Raw genomic sequence first — 21570 nt, 5'->3', positions numbered from 1 at the left:
GATCTGTTTCCTGCCAGGAACTAATCCTGGGCCAGGGCGGTGAAAACCTGGAATCCTAACCTGTAGAGTGTATTTAGCAGATTAAAACTATGATTTCTTGACTTAAGTGTGTATATCCTGTTCTGGATAAAAGTGATTTGTTTAAAATCTCAAATGAACTCTTTTTTTTTTTTTCTGTCTTTCTTAAATACTGCAGTTGTTCCTGCAGGTTTTGCTTCATAAATGCTGAATTCAATGAGGCTCTAACATTTCAGTGTGTTATCTGAAACACTGGGAACCTCCTGAGGCATGGAATTTCTGATGTCAACACAGAGAAGGGATACTAGTTTTCCACAGGGCTGGCACCAGTCTAACTTACTGCCAATACACAATCTTCAGCCACTTAAACATTAAACTCTTACCAATGGCTATGGAATACAAATTTGGTTTTCCCTCTTAAGAAATTTCACATGTCAGCAAGTAGTTTGAGGAAGTGATTTTATGCCAGAGATTGAGATGGTTCAGTTCAGTTCTGTCGCTCAGTCCTGTCTCTTTGCGACCCCTTGAACCGCAGCATGCCAGGCCTCCCTGTCTATCACCAACTCCCAGAATTCACCCAAACCCATATCCATTGAGTCGATGATGCCATCCAACCATCTCATCCTCTGTCCCGTCCCCTTCTCTTCCTGCCCTCAATCTTTCCCAGCATCAAGGTCTTTTCTAATGAGTCAGTTCTTTGCACCAGGTGGCCAAAGTATTGAAATTTAAGCTTCAACATCAGTCCTATCAATGAACACCCAGGACTAATTTCCTGTAGGATGGACTGGTTGGATCTCCTTGCAGTCCAAGAGACTCTCAAGAGTCTTCTCCAACACCACAGTTCAAAAGCATCAATTCTTCAGCGCTCAGTTTTCTTCATAGTCCAACTCTCACATCCATACATGACCACTGGAAAAACCAGTGAGACGGTAGTAAGAGACTTTTAAGTCTCTGGAAGAATATCTAGTTTACCCAAAAGATCCTAAACCTAACAAGTTGCCATTGAATAATTCAACCAGCAGTTAGTTTACTATGTGTGCATATGGGCATAAGGGAGGAAGGGGGCTTAGAACACATATCTTTACTCTCCAGAAACTCAAGGTCTAGTAAAGTCACCTGTTTAGAAAAACAGAAGAAAAGATAAAGATTGTGACAATGTATGATTAATTCTACCTCAGGTAGTCTGGGAAAGATTCACAGAAGTAGAAACATTTAATTGGAGTTTTGAAGGACAAACAGGAGTTTTACTTGGCAGATAAGGAACATAAAGAACTAGAGTTGAAGTTAAATGAGTTCTAAGAGGAACGTTGGGTGGATGTGGGAGAATAGGATGCAGAGATCTGGACCACGATATGTAGGGGTATGAGTTCTAAGGCATCATATATACTCACATAACACATAGTAAAAGTGTTAGCTTTAAAATCATTCCTAGGTTTCCTGGAATTTTTAATATAAACTCCAAGAACTCCTAGAGAAGGAAATGGCTACCCACTCCAGTATTCTTGCCTGGAGAATCCCATGGACAAAGGAGCCTGGCAGTCTACAAGTCCATGGGATCACAAGAGTCACACAGCACTTAGCAAGTAAACCACCAAGAAGTCCAGAAGCTACAGGGCTATGTGTGAATTAAAATAAACCTTTTGGGAGTCTTTTACTAAAAGGCAGGCACGCGAAAAGCTGTCTGAAGAGCAAAAGAATCCTCCCTCTTAGAAGAGATTCAAAAGACACCCCCTTTAGATGATCTTCTTAGTCAACTCTAAATTGGAATATTTGGTTTGAACACAATACTCACTTTCTTCTTGGCTACTTTTATTTTTTTGGCCCATACAGCTGTGCATCTGGGATTTTAGCTCCCTGACCAGGAATTTAATTCCACACCACCTCCCCCACCACCCGCGGCAGTGGGAATGCAGTCTTAACCACTGAACCACCAGCGAAGTTCCTTGGCTACTATTTTGACAGGTGGAGACAGACCTGAAGTCACTACCACCTGATCAAAGATGCACATTCTTGGCATTGCCTGGGTATGATTGACTTAATACAGTTCAGTAAGATTATATTTTTAAGACGTTTTCAGAAATTGATCCGTAGTCTTGGGTTTTAATTATTCTGTAACGCTATTTCTCCTAACTTATTAAGAAAAAAAAAAAAAAAGACTTTTTAGTCTTTCTTTGAGTTTTGGATGGTGTTAATACGAATTCATTTAATTACAAAGTGGAAAACAAATATTTAAACTCTTCAGAGTTCTTAGCTATACTTCACAACTAGTCTTCGTTTCTCCAGTGCCTAGGCACACGCTAAACATGCAAATAATCACTTGTTGACTAAAGTACCTAAAGTCTTCGTATACTTCTAGATGTAATTACAAGAAGCTGCAAATCCCAAAGCCCGAAAAAACCAGCTTCCAGTCAAGGCGCTTGGGATTTCGAATAGGTCTATTAAAGAACTTGACTGTTACCCTGCGTAACACTCCGAGCGGTGTTTAACAACAACAAAAAAACTCCTCTAGTCCACAACAGACCGAGAAACCTTGTAAAGATGACTCACATCATTTATATACTCTCTATAGCACACAGGCATTAACATTAAATGAACCCTTGGTTGATTTAACATACTTCCCAACTCCTAGCATTTTCAAAGAATCGTGGTAGGTTTCAGGATCCTCAACGACAGCAAAGCAAAACCACCCCGTTCCTTAAGATACGTAAGTTACCTACTTCTTCTGGAGAAAAATTTCAGGAGAAAAGCAGGCAAGCAAGTTATCTTATTTGGAAAGTACATCTTAAAAGGAAAGCAGCCCTGATCGTCAACAACCTCAGCCGGCCCGTCACGGGTTGGGAAGCAGGGGCAGCCGGGGACCCCTCAAAATGTCACCCGGTCGCCAGCGACTACGGCGGCCGGAGGAGCTGCCGCAGTCCGTGGCCGCGCGCGGCCAGCCGGGGCGCCTCGCTCGGGCCACCCCGAGCTAGGCGTCCCCAGGAGCCCGCGGGACAGGGTCAAGACCTCTGGGCCGACTCCCTTTCCTGGAGGGAACCGCTGACATCCAGGGAGCCGCCGGCAGCGCGCCTCCCCTCCCCCACTCCAAATCTGCAAGCGCACAGGGCAAAACCGCCTTCCGGGAGGTGCTACCACACCCCGGCCCGACGCCTCGCCTCCCGCCCGCAGCTGGGCTGTGCGGGAGGGGCTGCTGGGAGAGCCGACCAGGAACCCTCGGAAAAGCGGGGGTGGAGGAAGGGGCCCCTCTAGCCGCGCCTTCGAAACAGCGCTCCTTGTTCTCGATGGTCCCCGCGCGGCCGTCTTATCGAACGCCATTTCCGGTTCCTTTTAAAGGCCCCCACGCTGTGCGGCGCTGCGCGTGCGAGGAAGGTATAAAAGGGAGCGAGAGGGCGGGACCGAAGAGGAAGGGGGAGGAAGGAGAGAACTAGCGGTAAAGGGGGCGGGGGAGGTGCAAAGGGCGCGCTCGCGCGTCACGTGACCGGGACGCGCCGTTCTTCCGTCGGCCATTTTAGGTGGTCCGCGGCGGCGCCATTAAAGCGAGGAGGAGGCAAGAGCGGCCGCCGCTGCTTTTTCTTTTTTAGTGCAGCGGGCGAGAGCGGGAGTGCGCGCCGCGCGAGAGTGGGAGGCGAGGGGGGCAGGCCAGGGAGAGGCGCGGGAGCCTTTGCAGCCACGCGCGCCTTCTCTGCCTTGTTGTGTGCTTCGCGCGGTAGAGCGGGCGCGCGGCGGCAGCGGCGGGGATTACTTTGCTGCTAGTTTCGGTTCGCGGCAGCGGAGGGTGTAGTCTCGGCGGCGGCGGAGGCAGTAGCACCATGTCGGAGGAGCAGTTCGGCGGGGACGGGGCGGCGGCGGCGGCAACAACGGCGGTAGGCGGCTCGGCGGGCGAGCAGGAGGGAGCCATGGTGGCGGCGGCGCAGGGGGCAGCGGCGGCGGCGGGAAGTGGAGCCGGGACCGGGGGCGGAACCGCGGCCGGCGGCACCGAAGGGAGCAGCGCCGAGTCGGAGGGGGCGAAGATCGATGCCAGTAAGAACGAGGAGGATGAAGGGTGAGTAAGGGGCGGCCCGGGATAGTCAGGCCCAACTATCCCCCCTCCCCCTCCCTACCCCCCCGCCATTAGGCCTCGTTCCCGCTCTCCGCCCGCCCTCCAGGCGCCCGTGCAGCCTCTTTGCACTGTCCTCCCCTTTTCTACGCTGGTCTCCCCGGGGCTTTCATTTCCTTCTCCCCCCAGCCTGCTAATCGCCCCCTCCCCCACCACACACGTTTCCACCTTTAGCCGTCACCATGCTGCTCCCCGGCCCGCCCTCCTTCCCTCCCTCGCCTCGGGTCTCCTCCCACTGACTTAGCCGCCGGAATTTTTTCCCGCCTGTCGAGGGGGTAACCTTTTTTCTAGTCCCGGTGTCTTCTCGCTGCCCAGTTTTCTTAAAAGTCCTGGGTATAAAAAACGCAATCAGAAAAGCTTGTATGCCTGGACACCTAAGGGTTATTGGGTGCTTCTCACTGCAGCATCCCGAGACGATGCTTTTTACAAAACACATGCTTCGGGGAATGTGTAGGCTGTCCAGCTTTCCTCTTTTCCCGTCTCGGCTTCAGGCCGAATGTATTTTGTTTTTTTCTTAGTATTTTGAGTAAGTTTCGCCTCGACCTTCGCCTTTTTCCTCTATTCACCATCGCCCAACGGCTTGCTCACATAGTCCCTACTTTTCCGCTTTACGGAACCCACTGGGCCCGGTGAAATTGCCCGATCGCCTGTTGGTACGTTGGTTTTGCTGCCAGGGCTTTCCTGAAGTTCCTGGTCGGCGGGCCTGCGCTTGACTGGAGCTCTTCTACCTCCGGCTTGCGAACTGCCCTTCCCCCACCCGCAGAGTTATTCTAACCGCGCACCTTTTTCGCGCCCTCGGCTATTGGATTCCCCGACTGTGGATACAGATAGTACGCTTACCTTACTTCTTCTGGGCGGTTTTCAGTTTTTACAACCCACCCTGTGCCCGGAATCCTTTTTTTGGTCTCTCTTGATTTCTCCTTCCCGCTCTCACCCGCTTAAGTTAAAGGAGGCCCACCAGCCTTCTTTCATAAAACGAACAAATCCTGTATTGTGCTATGGCTTTTTTTTTTTTTTTTGCAGGTTTTTAAGTAGTAAGTTGTTTTCTCCATTTGGAATACGTTGTGTGTATTACTTAAAGCTGCATAGTATTTATTAGAACGCAGCATTTGGGAGCCGGGAGCATAATACAGGAGTTAGCAGGAGGGACTAAATCGAGGTTCTTGCTTGAGTTTTCTTATTCCCGTTACTGATCACTCATCTTGGGTTATCGCTTCCATTAATTTTTGTAGTTGGGGCGGGGGGGGGGGAGTGTGTCTGTGAACTTTTTTCCGCTGTAACAAGGAGAAAGGTGTTGGTAGAAGGTAAAAACAGTAAAATGTCGCTTTAACCCAATATTAGAAAACACGGTGTCCTTTATTGGGAAAAAGCACAAGCTTTGCAGCGGGAGAGATAAGCCCTTTGGATACAGGATTTAATATTCTCAGCCGAGGCAGACTTGTGTGGGGCTGTTTTGCTGATTGCTGGCTTTGGGAGAGTAGAGGTGGGATGGGGAAACTTCATTTATCTTGAATTATGTACGACTTAGTTTAAGAAAGGGATATGTTAAATGTTTGGAAATGTAAGCCTTTAACGTTTTGGTTTTTTTCTGAATTCTGTTCTTTGGACAGAGGCAGCCAAATGATTAATTGTTTAACTTACTGTTTGGGGCAGGCTTTCTGTTCTGAATTTTCAAATCACAAAGCAGCTGCCTTTGTAGTTAATCTACTATTGAACTAGAGTGTAAATAAATTAAAGTTTTTAACCCTAACATGTCAAACACTAAAACTAGAATTTTGATTGGTTGCTGTACCGGTTGTTAATTCCCTAGCCATTCAAACTCCTCCCCACGACACTCTGAAGCAGCGACGGCACAGCGGGAAGAATGGTAAAACTTTTACATTTTATTTCTGTATTATAAAGGTTTCAGTAGTCATAACATGTGGAGGCTTTGAATTGGTTAGTTGCCCATTGATTCCCAGGAAATTCTAGACTTTAGTACAGTAGGATATTTTGTACCTGGGATATAAAACCTTTTAGGCATGTGTGTGATCTTTGGGCAAAATTGATGCCATTACATGGTTTTTGGTCTGTGGTAATGCATGTATTTGTGGTTTGGCCAATTAATGCTTAATATAATTAGTAATGATGTTTTCTATGTGAGCAAGAAAAAGTAAATTGAAAGTTGATTTGATTTTGTTAAGACAAAATTTCCTTGTAATTCTAACTTTAATGCTATGTGTGAAGGTTATCTGATACGAAGTATTGTGTGTTTAAAATATATTGCATGTTATACTGAAGTATTCTGGAGATGTCAAAACCATTTTTAAAGTAGTATTGTGTATATGTATGCAAAAATGAAGTTTTTAAAAAAATCTCCAAACATATTTGTAAACACAACTTTAAAAAGAATTGCACATTAATGTTAGATCATATTGATGTGGCTTTCCACTACAGCTTAAATCAGACTTTTAGATGTTCAGTGTGATTTGGCTGGAATGTTAATTACAGTTGGTTTACATGTATTCACAATTGCATGACTTTTTGGAAGTCTGGTAGATTATTGTTCTTTTTATCCCTCCCTTCCTCCAGATGTCACTATTTCAGCCTTTAGGTTATATTTGAGTTTTCTAAGAGTTTGTATTTACTACCACTGGTGTTTAGAGGGCAGGTAAATTGCAGGTAGTTGACTTACAGCTGTAGAGACTACATTCTAAGAACCCAGTTGGGATAACATTTAAATCTTACAGGAGCTTATTACTGTTATTTTCTTTCACTGAAATCTGTCCAGTTTTATAATGGAGATGAAGTTTGACATACTGAATAAAAGTTTTTTGATGGAAATGAATCTGTTTGGCCCTTTGATAGTTGAATTTCATTTCTAGGCAATAGTGGCAAACTAAGTATAAATTACAACTGTACTTGACTGCTCCATTACTTATTTCATCTTACGTAAGCAGTTATTTTCAGTAATTTGAAAGGACCATACACTTAGGTATAAAGGTTGGTTATTTCTTTGACTTTGCGATAATTTTTGTGTTCTGTTACCTAATACTATAACTTTGCAAGTTTTTTGAGTGATCTCTCAGGAAAATTGAACAATTGAATATTTACAGCTAACAATATTAGGTTTTAACAAATATTTTCATTTTTAAAGTCTAATAATTTGACTTAAAAAATTACTGTCTCATCAGTTAGCCTCGTGCTTTACACATACTGTTTTTTAAACAACAACAAAAAAATCCCTCAAAATTTCTAATCTTTTTGGTGTCTGCACTTGCCACCCTATGTGCTGTTCTCTGTGTCCCAATTTGAGGAAAACTGGGGAAAAGTTTCATAATAGTGAAATAGTGGTTAATAGAGACAAAATTATCTAAATTTAATTTCTTAAACATATCTTTTTGTGTGTGTGTTTTTACGATTCTAATGAGACTAAAGTGATTACAATTTCATCTTAAAAGTATTTTAAATTGTAGACTGAAGTGTTTATTTTTAATACAAGAATAAACAGGCATTTTGAGGAGGACATGCTTGTTAAACCTCTAGTGGAATAAAGGGTTTCCACAATTTACTGTGGACATTTAGGGTATTTCTATAGTAAAATGCCTTCCTGAGTTCACCTCATTTTAATTTTTCCAACTTTCACATTCCAAGTTTTTACTTAGAAACTACTACACTGGGATTTCCCGTTTTGGTGTGGACTTACTCCTCCTCCATAGGGCCACAATCCTTTTAGATACTCTAAAATCACTTAGTGTCTGCTAAAATAATGCATTCCATGTATAGCAAGCTACCTGGAGACAAAGTTTTTACATTCTAATGATTCATGGGGAGCTGTAATAATACTATGTTAACCTTCAGACAGTTTTACAGGGTAGGTGCATTGACTTAACCTTCATTGGATTAGACAAGCAGAATAACCCTTTTGTCTATCAGCCAAAGTACAGCAATAATTTCCTAGTAATAGGTTGATTGATATAGTACTGTAACTGTTAGTGTATAAATTTAAATATGATTCTTCCTGTTTGAGAATATTGTAAATTAAATGTGCTATAGGTTGTCACCCATCTAATTTTTAAGAAATGGGTCTACCTAACAAGTTTTTGTTTTAAATATTTGAGATTATACTCTATATCCTGGTGCTTCTGGGGCATCTTGAACATTGCTTTGTAGAAGAACAGTTACTTTTAGATAAAATAGTCTCACGCCGGATTGACTGGCCTTTGATTTAGTATGTTGGATTTACTATAAAGTTGAGACCCTGAGTAGACTGAATTTTAGCATTCTTTGGAACCTTTGACAGCTTCCAGGGCTAAAATTGCAGAAATGGATGCCCCCAGATCTTAAGATGATGAACATGTAAGGAAGGAGTACTCAATTCTCTTCGTTTCATGTTTTTTCTTTAATATACAGGATACTAAAATCACCTGACCTTTTGGGTTTGGAATTGGAGAATATCATTGAATATCAGTTTTTAAGTGTTGCTTTTTGAGATGAATATACTTGTAGCCCCTTCTATAAATTAAGTGTATGTTTACTGTGAGTTTTTCTGTTTTTTTTTTTTTTTTTTTAACATTACCAGGGTACTCTGTCATCTGTAAGGGTGCCCTAATAAGAGTTTTGAATTTAACATTGTGTGTGATTTCATGGCCAATATTGAGGGTGATTAGTTTTAGCTTGAAAGCATTTAAAAAGGAATAGAATTAATTTTTTCCCGTATTCGAATTAAAATTGCACCTTGAGTGTGTGCAGGTTCACAAATGGAGTGATGAAACAACCTTTGTTAGTTGAAGTTTTATTTGACTTTAGTTCTGCTTCAACGTTTTAGTAGATAGGGCACTGAACTGGATGCTGGAAGCGTGGAATCTGTTTCTGTTACTTCACTTCCAACAGTGTGGTCTCAGGTAATATAACATGTTTGTTACTTGGTTTGCTGATCTGTTTGATGGAAACACTGCTCACCACAGGAAGATTGACTACATAGCCTGCTTTCATAGCTTGTGTGTATTTATCCTGTGCCTTAATAGTTGATACTGCCAGTGGTTTACTCCTGTGGAGTAAAGGTAAGCATGTTTTAGTTTCTGGAGTATTATATTATACATTGGAGCTAGACATTTAAGACTCTTTGGGGGTGGATTGGGAGACTCATATTACTGGCAGTGTTTGGCCAATAATCAAGGTGATAGTTTTAAGCATTGGGTCATGTTCTGTAAGCTCCTGCTTATCTAGACTTGAAGCTATCACAAAGCCCAAACAGCCGGGAAACCCAGCTCTGTCTCCCTACCCCAAGTCTCATGAGAAAGAGATGAAATTGTCAGCCAGTATACTCGAAAAGAATCAACAGACAATGTCATGGAATGAATCTTAAATATTTTCCCCCTTACATTATTAAAAAGTAATGGGATTTTAAAGCATTGCAAGATTCTGAAGTTCCATGGAGAAAGGTGAAAATCATTTGATGAGTTTAGTGTTGATAAAGAATTGTGAACGTGTAGTAATCTCAGTTAACCAGAATCTTAACCTCTAGGTAGAACAGTGTTTATCCTACAAAGTTGATTGAGAGTTTATTTTAAAAGCAAAAATACAAGATGTCATTCTTGCTTGGGAATGAAATGAAAAGGGGAAATTTTGGGTTAAACATTTAAAGTTTGTTAAAAAATTCTCATGTTTATTAGCTATTAGATTTCAACTCAGTTGTCCTTTTTAGTCATTTAGGTTCATTCAAAGTATGAAGAAATAAGATCTGATACATTAGCTCTTAGAAGAATTTTTTTTTTATTGACTTACTAAAAGTTTGTCAAGCCATTTCCAGGGGTATTTTTTTTTAATACAGATTCTAAAATGATACCATGTGATATCTAGTTGCAAAAAATGAACCCCTCCCTGTTTTAGGTAACTGCTGACTTAATTTTAAACTAAATCTGTATTTCATAAGGAAAAATAAATACTCATTTTTTTATCTACTGGTAAGAGTCCTTACTAGCAATAATGTTTAATATTTTAGGATTGTAAAGACATAATGATAAAATACCAGAAATTTTATTTAAATAAGGATTAGTGTTTATGCTTGAGTGACATTACTCTAAAAGGTGACAGTACTTAGCCAGTCATGTTACATACTTGAAATGTATTATCAGTTTGACATTCTGTTGTAGTTTTTAAACTGTCAGAATTTGTTATGAAACTACATATGGAAGATTGCAAGTTGTTGGGAAGTTTTAAAAGAGAACTTTCTTTGCCCTTTTCCAAAATTGGAAAGAAGTGTAATGAATGATATTCAAAGTAATGATGTATTACTTTGAATAGGGTATTTGACAGTAAAGCCTTGTTAGGGGAAGTATCTTTATATAAAAAATACTATTGAGTTTGGAGTGTTTAAACCTAGAGGCCTCAGTAGTATTGAAAATAAAGTTCTTAGATGGGAAGAAACAGCTTCCACCAGCCAGTACTGTTGCTTACATATTGCTTTTTATATTTAGAAATTCTTCCTTACTAAAGTTACTGGCATTTATGTAGAGTACAAACAAATCATTAGTGTGAATTTGGAACTACATTTTATTTAAAGAGTCTCAGACAACCTAATTTCCTGTCTGTATTTTTTATATGGGATATATAAAGTTTTGAGGCTAAGTCTTCAGCATTAAAAATAATCTTTTAGGATCCATTTGTATAAAACTCATCTTGGCCTATACACCTTTAATGTTGGAAACTTTAGCTCATGCAGATTAAAAACAAGTCATTGAATAAATGAAAAAATTATTTAATATTTTAATATTTAGTTTGTGTTCTACCCTTCTAAATAGTAATTTGTTTTTATTGAGCACTTAGAGTGTGTCAGACCATGTTCTGTGCCATTTAAATCCTTATTGCAGGTAGCCGAGGTAAGCGTTCAGTAAGTTCTGAAGGAAGGATTTAAACCCCAAGTAGCTTGGCTCACTGCCTCTAACCTCTAGAAGAGAATGTCCCACAAAGCACCCTCAAGTCTCATTTGGAGACTTATCTGCAATGCTTGTCATTTAATACTATAGTATGGTATAATGTCAGTATTTATAAGGCAAGGATATTTTAATTCTTCAGTAGGTATTTTAAGTTGTGTACTGTATTGCTTCTGGGGTGCTAAATAATTTTATAGATAGAATTAAAAAATTAAACTTCGTTGATACTGTAGATGAAGTTCTACACTTCAGTTGGGATTATTGATTCACTTACAGGTAAGGATCAGATTTTAAACTTGTAGTATTAGGGACCCAATTTTGCTACTTGAACAAGTCCTGTGCTGTAGTTTTAACTTGACTGTTCAGGATTTTTATGAAAGTCCAGCTCTCCTTCATTGTAAAATGTTTGTGTATCATTGCAGGGGTGTAAGTAACTTGAAAGTCAGTCTTTGCATTCAAGGCAGCGAAGGTAATCTGGACAGATAAGATATTGTGCTTTAAGTAAGATATAGTAATATAAAATACAGGTAGTTTAAATTGATGTCTTAAACCATTTCATAATTTGAGTCAGGATGTGGGAATGCTCATGTTATAAAGACGCTAAAATAAGTTCCCATTTATCCAGAATTAAGATAACAGGCTTACTTTTATCTGTTATATTTTGGTATGTCTACTGAATAAAGATGGGATGGATTTAATATGTTACATTTGGTAAAGATGGGGTGGATTTGGTACAGTATGTTCATTGTAGTATATCCACCTGTCTGGTTATCAGTTTTGTGCAGCAGCCTGCCTTATTAGAGCAGCAGAAGAGTGCTTTGGGGCTGCCAAAATGGTAATGAATTAATCTCAAAAAGAGCCAGTTAAACTCCTGGTCAGAGGCTGTTTACTGTTACTTTACCAAAAATTAGAAAAAAATCACGTGCCAACTAACTTCCCCCAAAATGGAGCAGGGAGCATTTTAGAATAGCGGCTGCTGATTAATCTGGCAAAAATGAAAACTAGAACTAAGAAAGCTAGAGCCAAGGAATAAGGTGTATTTAATGCATTAATAAAAAGTTCAGAAGAGTGTAGGCATGCTACAAGTAGCATAAGGTGTCAGTGGTGACTGACAGAGTGTTAAATCATGATTACAGCAGAAGAGTATGTGCAGTATACTGTAGGGGAAAAAGAAAAAAAATCAAGTAGTGCGTTAATTGCTCAGTCGTGTCCGACTCTTTGGGACCCCACGGACTGTAGCCCGCCAGACTCCTCTGTCCATGGGATTCTCCAGGCAAGAGTACTGGAATGGGTTGCCATTCCATCTAGGTGCATTCCAAGTAAATTGAACATTAAACAATTGAGAGACTAGGGAAACAGGAAATACTTGAAGGAAGGTGGACTATCTGGCTTGTTCTTTAAAGGTGCTGGATGGCTAAAGTTTTATTACTACATATTTTGCTCTAATTTTTTGACAAACTAATTATTCTCTGGAATATCTATAAGTTACAGTTGTCTAGGACATTTGCTGTTCTGGATAAATAGGATTTGACTATTAGTTTAAGAAGGATAGCCTCTTCAGTGACCTTTTAACTCTTAAGGTAGGCACATTTAAGTATTTTTTGATCTTCAGGACTCTTATTAAATGTGCAGAGTTTCTCTAAAGAACACTTAATGGACCAATTGATGAATTAGTATGCTTATGTAGTATTTAAGAAAACTGATTTCTAATGTTGACAAAGTTTGGGGTTTGTGAATAATAGAATGTGCCTCATTCTTGGTGTTATATTTTATTTCTTTGTAACTATTTTTTATTAATTTTAAATTGAGGACACAACTCAATAAAAACATTGCCTTGGGTAAATAAAATCAAAACTAGTTTTGTCTCAGTATCTGAGGAATAGGCCAGACAGCCACAGGATTTTCTTGCCTTTCAATTTCAGTTTTTTAAAAAAGGCTTCTTTAATTATTCTCTTCAGGTTGAAATAACTTCAAACTGTTAAATTATTGGTGGAAAGTTTCTGTAATAATCACAATAGTAGTAATTTAATAGTTGGATTTTAACATAGTTGAAATTGTTTCTATCAAGAACATCCCGTGAATATCAGAGTAAGAGGTCATTGCCTTATAGTCAGTTTCTTTCTCATGAAAAAGATAGTAGTGTCCTCTTCACCTTGAAAGAGTAAATGTTGATAATGTACTTTCGTCTATGAAGGTACATACTCTGGATCTGTAGGTTAAAAATAAAAGTGCTTAAAGCAATTTAAGTAACTTGGACTGTATATTATTTCACTGGATATGAAAGAAAATGTCATTGAAAATACCTCAACTTTTTCCCCATGGAATTAGCCATAAACATTAAAAAATACCTGTACATCATGAATGTTTTGTTATACTCCTTTGATTATAGAATACAAAAAGGGTTAATAAAAGTTAGAGTGTGGAAATTTTATTAGAATTCTGAATGTTAAGCATATAAATAGTCCAGTTCTAGAATACAGGTACAAGTTGAAAACCTAACTTAAATGGGAAGCACACTGTATGCCTAAAAATGACTTTTTTTGTGTTAAATTTATCATTGGAAGTAAGAACAAGACTGATAAAACAGTAAGATCAGTAACACCTCAGTTAATCTGGCATTTTTAGGTTAAGCTGAAGCAGGATCTTATTCTAGAGATAAGACTTTGTCCTTTTGTTGAAAGAGTTGGTTTCAGTGGCAGAATTCTAAGAGGCCCACAAGATGGAGATGTTCTTGCTTTAATTTCTTTCCAGAGCTGAAAGTTAGCACCACATTCCCCCCCTGCCCTTACCTCTGACCCTATCTGTAGTTACAGATAGAAGTCGTTGACCAAACATGGTTTTACTCCAATGTTGAAATTGATTTTTAGTCCTCACATAACAAATTCTGACAGTTTACCCTTAAAGTAACAATCTTCAGTCTCTCCAAAGGATAGGAGGTAATGTTAGCTCTTTTGTGGGACTGGGTAAAGAGGGCAGAAGTCATAGGGCTCACAGAGCCGCCAGATCTGAGCTTTATGACCTTTTGCTGTAATAAAAATAGGATTTCATGTTAAATTTTCTTTTGAGGGGGGCTGTAGTTTGGATTTAAAGTGTCTTGGTGGTTTCCACTTACCACTTGTCACTTGTAGCATTTTAAAGATTTAAATATCTTATTGCTGGTTAACTGAGGTTCTACTGGAAATAAATCATCTAGGTTAATTAGTGGGTTTTGCTTCACTGGATAATTCTTTTTATTCATTAAATTGCTTATGTGATTACTTTTGTCTTTATTAAGGATTCTTAGCACATCCAAAAACTTGGTTTACAACTTAATTGTGAGACTTTCTCATTTTTTTGTGCTAAGAGTTTTATTAATGAGAGAACTGTTAGAAAAGAAACTTCAGTGTAAGCACATGGTAGCTGCTGTGATTAGTGGGAACTGCATAACCTTTTTATAAGTTTAATAAAGATTTGGAAGAGAAATTTCAAGGTGAAATTCTGTATTTCGCTATTAGCAGTATTGTAATTTAAGAAAGACGGTATACACTCTTTTTACCTTGGGGATGCACTTATCTTTTTCATAAGTCAAAAGACTTAATCTGCTGCTTGCTCACTATCTTGTAATTGATTATGCAGGCGCAGTAGTGATAAAACTCTCCAAAACTGTAATAGAGTGTTCTTGATATGTGGTTATGTAGGAAGAGTGACATTTCAATATACTGCCCAGTAAATTGGTGCAGTTTGGGGAAAGTATATTATTGATGTGGATACTTAAGGCAAAATAAAAAACTTTTTAGCATTTTAATATTGCTTTTTGTCTTTACAGGAAAATGTTTATAGGAGGCCTTAGCTGGGACACTACAAAGAAAGATCTGAAGGACTACTTCTCCAAATTTGGTGAAGTCGTAGACTGCACTCTGAAGTTAGATCCTATCACAGGGCGATCGAGGGGTTTTGGCTTTGTGCTATTTAAAGAGTCGGAGAGTGTAGATAAGGTAGTGTGCTATGTGTTCTCATCAGTTAATAATAAAATATGTGAATAGTTTGATAAAATTAATATGCCCATGGTTTGTGATTTCCCTCTTTGCTTATATGAAGGAAAAGATAATGGCTTTTGCCAATACATTTTAAGAATCAGATTAAAGAATTGTTTACTGAATACTTCATGTGCCAGGCTCTACTATATTAAGATTAAATTTAAAAGCCTTTAAAGATGCTTGATTGGAAAGATGTGCTGTGACATGTTTACAGAAGTAGAGATGTTGAAATCTGTAGGCAGGAAACTTGACTGAATCATTTTACATTTCAGTCTTTAGGCTACAGGGAAGTAGCAGTCATGCTTATAGAGCTGATAGATAAAGGCATGATGATTTTCGGATTATTGATTAACCCTTCTCATTCTTAACTGACCTTGAGGCTTAAACACTAGTATATATTAGCAGATGGCACATCACTACATTTGGACGGTTTAACTGTGAGCTGGTCAACGTATGTCTGGCATTAGCTATATTTATTCAACTATAGTTATTCTTAAGTAAGTTAATGATCTCTGAACTTTAGTTAAGATACACATCTTTCAAATGAAAAACTTCAATTTCCTTAGGTCATGGATCAGAAAGAACATAAATTGAATGGGAAGGTGATTGATCCTAAGAGGGCCAAAGCCATGAAAACAAAAGAGCCTGTTAAAAAAATTTTTGTTGGTGGCCTTTCTCCAGATACACCTGAAGAGAAAATAAGGGAGTACTTTGGTGGTTTTGGTGAGGTATGTGTTAATATTTTGACCCGTGTTTTTTTTGTTTTTTTTTGTTTGTTTGTTTTTGTCAAATTTAGTATAAATACAGTTGTCACATTATAGATTTCTCAAAATTGTTTTGAAGTTTGGACAGATAATGTGATTTGTTTGGAAATAAATACAGTTGTCACATTATAGATTTCTCAAAATTGTTTTGAAGTTTGGACAGATAATGTGATTTGTTTGGAAATAAGGATGGTGTAGATACTTTATTAGTAGTATTTTCAGAGTAGTGTCTTTGGAGGTTAGAAGATTGCCTGTTCTGGTTTATTGAGGAGCTGTTGTGCGCAGTGTCCCTGGGCACAATGTACACAAACTTTAAAGGAGATGTTCCTATTTTGAAATTTACTGGATTAGTAGAAGGAATAAAACTAAATGAGGAAGAAATCAAGATTGGATTACCTGAGATATACAAGGCAATGCTTCAGTTGAGAATAGAAAAGAAATAAACTAAAAATATGGTGGAGTGCCTTCTCAGTTAAGTACATGTATATGTGCAGATTTTATGAAGCTAATTACAGATTTAGATTCTGTTTGTGAATTAATGATTTAAAGCTGAGAAATTTGAGTCTTTAGACCTAGATACAGCCGGCAGACATCCTTGGTATGATTCAGACAGACATATTGCTTGTTTTGTTGTTAGTATTTAAGAGCTGAAATATTTCCCGCAAAAATCTGGGCATTTACCTTTTCTTCGATATTTGTAAGATCAAGCAACATTGGGATTGCCTTCTTACATGGTTACAGCCATCTAAGATTTAAGTGTAGCAGCTTCTACCTTTGCTCGAATATTCTTTATAGTTTTTAGCAGTTCTCACCATTCCCCCATATTCTCCCAAACACAGTCACTTTAATTCTGTTTCTCTTAAAATAGACTGTTTTGGGATGTTCCTGGTGTTCAGTGGTTAAGACTTCACTCTTGCCATGCAGAGGGCGTGAGTTTGATCCTTGGTCAGGGGACTAATATCCCACATGCTGAATGGCACGGCCCAAAAATATATTGTTTCCTTTTGCTTGTGCTTAGTGGGCATTTGAGTTTGTGACCCTTGAATTAAGTAATATATGTCAGTGCCCTGGGAAGCTGTATTTTTATAAAAAGCTTTAAAGACTTTAGGTGGAGTGCATATTCTAATGTGAAAACTTCTTTTAAAAGAGTAAAGTAAACGGAGAGACAGCAGAATAGAGCTTGAGGGCCAAATGCTTGTTTTCTCTGTGCATTTTCCCTACTAAACTTGCAAACTAAGGTATTATAACTTTTTTTTTTTTTTTTAATAATCAGGTTGAATCCATAGAGCTCCCCATGGACAACAAGACCAATAAGAGGCGTGGATTCTGCTTTATTACCTTTAAGGAAGAGGAACCAGTGAAGAAGATAATGGAAAAGAAATATCACAATGTTGGTCTTAGTAAAGTAAGTTAAGCAATTGTAGATAATACTGGGTGGTGTTGAGAGTTAATCATGTAAACTTTCTATAAAAGGCTCAGTTTGTGTGCTTCTGCTTTAAAGATGTCTTATTGGCTCCTTATTTATCAGTCATTCTTTGACTTTTTGCTTTTAGTTGGGGAATATTTTTTTTGTTTTTAAGTGAATTTTTGTCTAGACTTTAGCAGGAGATATTTTCTGAGGACCCAACAAATAGAATATAGTAGCATACTCAAGCAGATACTTCTTGGATTTGTCAGAAGTGTTATTTCTCCAAGTACTGATGATTGGTTTACTTGAAGAATTGATTTGAGGAAAGTATCAAATCAGCCCACTGTATGTTTTAGACAGTATTGGCTATTCTGATTATTTTTTTTTCCTTGAGTCAGTATAATCACATACTTTTTTCTCTCTTTAGTGTGAAATCAAAGTAGCTATGTCGAAGGAACAGTATCAGCAACAGCAGCAGTGGGGATCGAGAGGAGGATTTGCAGGAAGAGCTCGTGGAAGAGGTGGTGGTAAGCTTGAGCCTAAGTTTACTCTTATCTTAAGCTTTTCTACTTTTTAATTATCCTGAAGTAAAGATCTTTGCTGATCTTCTGACTTTAGTGAACCTATTAATGTGCTGCAGGCCCCAGTCAAAACTGGAACCAGGGATATAGTAACTATTGGAATCAAGGCTATGGCAACTATGGATATAACAGCCAAGGTTACGGTGGTTATGGAGGATATGACTACACTGGTTACAACAACTACTATGGATATGGTGATTATAGCAGTAAGTACTATACTTTTTATATTAACTGCTATTTGACATTTATTTTGTACAAATTTGGATAGGTAGAAAGGTTAGTGTAGCTTTGCCAAGTGCAAACTTCTTCAGGTTTCAAATTCCTGGAAACTTGAAACTGCAGCCATTTTTTGCTGTTTCTCCCAGCTTTTGTAGCACATGCACGCTCTAAGGGTAAGGTGTATGTGTGTTTCTGTATATGTTTGCTGGGCTTCGGTTTTTCTTGCTTTTAGAAACTTTAAGGTTAGGTCAGGTCTTGTAAGTTCAAGGTATTCTAAATGTCAGTTCTTGGACCAACCAATAATCTTGGCATGATGTGTCTTAAATCCTATAAAAGCGAAGGATGTTGCCAGTTACAACAAATCGTATCCTCACCATAAGATAATCAGGTGTAAATTGTTAAAACAGTTGTTGAACTTGATGGGGCAAAAAAGAACCCTTGAAATTGAGACATGTGAAGCCCTGACTTTATTGTGCAACTTGATATGTTGCTCTCCTAATTCGTGGTGACTTCTGCCTTTCAGGGAAGGGGCTCTACTGGAAACAATTTTAGATTTGTTTGGAGGAGACTGGTTGCATTGATTGCATTGTTTTAAGTGGTGATTCTTTTTCTTCCTTGGTTAGACCAGTTCTTGGAATCATATCCTTTCTTAGGTGACTAGGCCTGCTGCACAATAATAGGCTAACTAAAGTCAGAAGAAGGTCAGCAAAGATGGCTGGGTGAGCTTGGAGCCCTTTGCTTAGAAGGGCAGAGATAAGAAACGTTGATTGTGGTTGACAGAATCTCCTGTTCTAAATTGTAAGACGGTTTTACCTGGTGGTTGTAAAAGAGTCTGCTATGAAACTCTAAACCTTTAAACTGTAAGGGTCAAGGGATTGTGTTCCATTTTATATAAGAATCAAGTAATCAACTCATCCTGAATGCTTCTCATTGTAGGCATTCAACATATACTTGTTAAATGATTGGAGATGGTGATTTTTTATGCTGGGAGGATAACTCCTAATTTTTTGCTATATTCAAAATTAGACACTGTTCTTACTAGTACTGTGTAACCACTGCAGATGTTCTAACCCTGTTTTTACTTTAGACCAGCAGAGTGGCTATGGGAAAGTATCCAGGCGAGGCGGCCATCAAAATAGCTACAAACCATACTAAATTATTCATTTGCAACTTCCCCAACAGGTACGTTCTCAAAATAGTCCTATTATCATCTTAAAGTAGTTTATATGTTCTATATTGTACTTAATATAATGTTTACTATTTTAAAGTTTCACAGCACCCAGCTGTGACAGCACACAGCTTATCATATTTTAACATAGTGACTTTTCAAGATATGTAACACAGGTGCTTTTAAGCTTTTTGCCTTTTTTGTCCTATTATTAACAAGTCAGTAAAGTTAACAGGTAAAGTACTGCTAATGGGTACAAATTAAGGAATTGCAGCAAAAAACTATTGCCTACTAACTCTGACATTATACCTTGTTTGTACCCGCCAGCGGGAACTTCCTTGCAGGCCCTGTGTCGCGCTGACTTCACGATTCTCACAGGCCCGCTCAATGCGGACAGGGTACGAGATGCTCACGCTCTCGAATGCTGCCGTGTGGTATGGTCTCTTCCAACATCCTGTATCAGCATTATAAAATAAAATGGATACTTCAAGCTTTGCCTTCACTTATTTCTTTGCTTTTAAAAACTATTTGTAATGTAATTTTAATGCATTTTTTACAGGCCCAGTAATGGTTAAATACGTCAGCTTACTGAATAATTTTAACTATTTATTCTTCTAAGGATACAGCTTGTCTCTGGATTTTCCAGTCTTAATTTTATATTTTATTAATCTATTTTAATGCTTGCTTTTCCCATTTATAGACGTTGTAGCAGTAATTGCAAGAAGTTCTTGAGCTGAATTCCTGTTGTGACAACTTCCTATATATCTATAATTATAATAGATAACTTTTTCTTTTAGTTGTATATAACTTTTCTATAATTTCCGATGGGCAAGAGATATGCTGATCCAATAAAAATAAGTTTAAATATTAGATGCTCTTGGGTCAAAATGCCTTTTACCAAATTGACTGACCTTTTTTATGAGTTCTTGGGTAGATGCTTTTTGAAAAGCTTTTTGTAATTTTAAAGAACCCTTTGAAAGCATATCACATCTTAAACCAGTGGTGCACATGTGGATTTACAGCTCATGGACTCTACTGTTCAGCTTTAATTTATAAAACATATCACACATTTAATGTTATACAATATTTACATATAGTGGGACATAGGGATATCTCAGTTTTATGTAAATTTTGGTAAGTGTTGTAGCTGCCTGGAGTGATTGCTGTTTTCTTTTTCTTCTTCTTTGTCTCCAGGTGGTGAAGCAGTATTTTCCAAATTGAAGATTCATTTGAAGGTGGCTCTGCCACCTGCTAATATCAGTTCAAACTAAATTTTTTGTATCAAGTCCCCGAATGGAAGTATGACGTTGGGTCCCTCTGAAGTTTAATTCTGAGTTCTCATTAAAAGAAATTTGCTTTCATTGTTTTATTTCTTAATTGCTATGCTTCAGAATCAATTTGTGTTTTATGCCCCTCCCCCCAGTATTGTAGAGCAAGTCTTGTGTTAAAAGCCCAGTGTGACAGTGTCATGATGTAGTAGTGTCTTACTGGTTTTTTAATAAATCCTTTTGTATAAAAATGTATTGGCTCTTTTATCATCAGAATAGGGAAAAAAATGAGGAATTATAAACTGTCATGAAGTTAAGCAGAAGTTTGGAAAATAGTAAAACTTGTCAAAATTGAGGCCATGGTTAAGATTGCAGTGAAATTTTACATGTTTTTAGTTAAGATCTAGTTTTTGGCACAGTGTGACCTCCCTGTCCTAATTGGAAATGACTTAATGTAGTTAATTTGTTTGTTGGATGTTTTAAAAGTACTTCCATATGTAGCCATTAAGCTTTATAATACTTTCCCAGTTTTTGCTTAATATGTATTGTGCTTTTTAGAACAAATCTGGATAAACGTGCAAGAACCCTTTTGCACAGATAATGTTTTGTGCTTCCATTAAATAAAAAATCTGGTTATCATAATACAAATGCAGCTAGTTTAGAGATTTTTAGGGTTGTGGGTTTGTATTCAGTAGATATCCAAGTGTTGAGGGAGGATTAAAGAAATGTGTACTGTGTTGATGTGTGCGCTCATTTGTTTGGATGATTTTTATTGCCATTTCTTAAAGTCTTAGTTTTTTTGGCGGGGGAACGGGGTGTTCAGGGCTTTAAAACATCCCAGACTGGGATTTTAAGACACCTAGCAGTTCTGAGTCATTCTAAGAAAGTAACTGGGAGTTTAGTTGATGGCTTTAGGATTAAGTTGGAAGGTTTCTTTTTTTCTGTCATTTGTAAAATGTAGAAATAGGTAAACTTTCAGTTGGAAGGCTTTTGGTATATGTTAATAGCATTCAGGGAATTGATACATATCAACTTGGAAAATCTTTGCAGTTATTACTCAAGTGAATGGTGGTAGCTTATCCTGACTAGTCAGCTGAGTCAAGCCAGGCTGCTAAGAACAG

General features: G+C 38.3%; 1 protein-coding gene across 6 annotated transcripts; it reads left to right on the top strand.

Moving 5' to 3' along the window:
- Positions 1-3513: 3513 nt before the first annotated feature.
- Positions 3514-20700, top strand: HNRNPD (heterogeneous nuclear ribonucleoprotein D). Of its 6 annotated transcripts, none has more exons than XM_059887532.1 (10): positions 3514-4057; positions 5922-5978; positions 14831-14999; positions 15608-15769; positions 17079-17210; positions 17641-17740; positions 17854-18000; positions 19101-19195; positions 19509-19579; positions 20376-20700. In XM_059887532.1, the coding sequence occupies exons 1-8, from the start codon at positions 3825-3827 to the stop codon at positions 19166-19168; spliced, it is 1068 nt and encodes a 355-aa protein (XP_059743515.1). In that variant the 5' UTR covers positions 3514-3824; the 3' UTR covers positions 19169-19195; positions 19509-19579; positions 20376-20700.
- Positions 20701-21570: the final 870 nt, after the last annotated feature.

This window comes from Bos taurus, chromosome 6, assembly GCF_002263795.3.
Source record: "Bos taurus isolate L1 Dominette 01449 registration number 42190680 breed Hereford chromosome 6, ARS-UCD2.0, whole genome shotgun sequence".
Taxonomy (NCBI): Eukaryota; Metazoa; Chordata; class Mammalia; order Artiodactyla; family Bovidae; genus Bos; species Bos taurus.
Note: the sequence above shows the minus strand (reverse complement) of the source record. Positions and strands in the feature narration are given on the sequence as shown.

Excerpts from the sequence above, each read along its gene's own strand:
- HNRNPD (XM_059887532.1), top strand. The coding sequence starts at position 3,825 with ATGTCGGAGGAGCAGTTCGGCGGGGACGGGGCGGCGGCGGCGGCAACA. Across the intron at positions 15,000-15,607 it reads AGTCGGAGAGTGTAGATAAG|GTCATGGATCAGAAAGAACA; the intron begins GTAGTGTGCTAT and ends CAATTTCCTTAG. Across the intron at positions 17,211-17,640 it reads ACAATGTTGGTCTTAGTAAA|TGTGAAATCAAAGTAGCTAT; the intron begins GTAAGTTAAGCA and ends TTCTCTCTTTAG.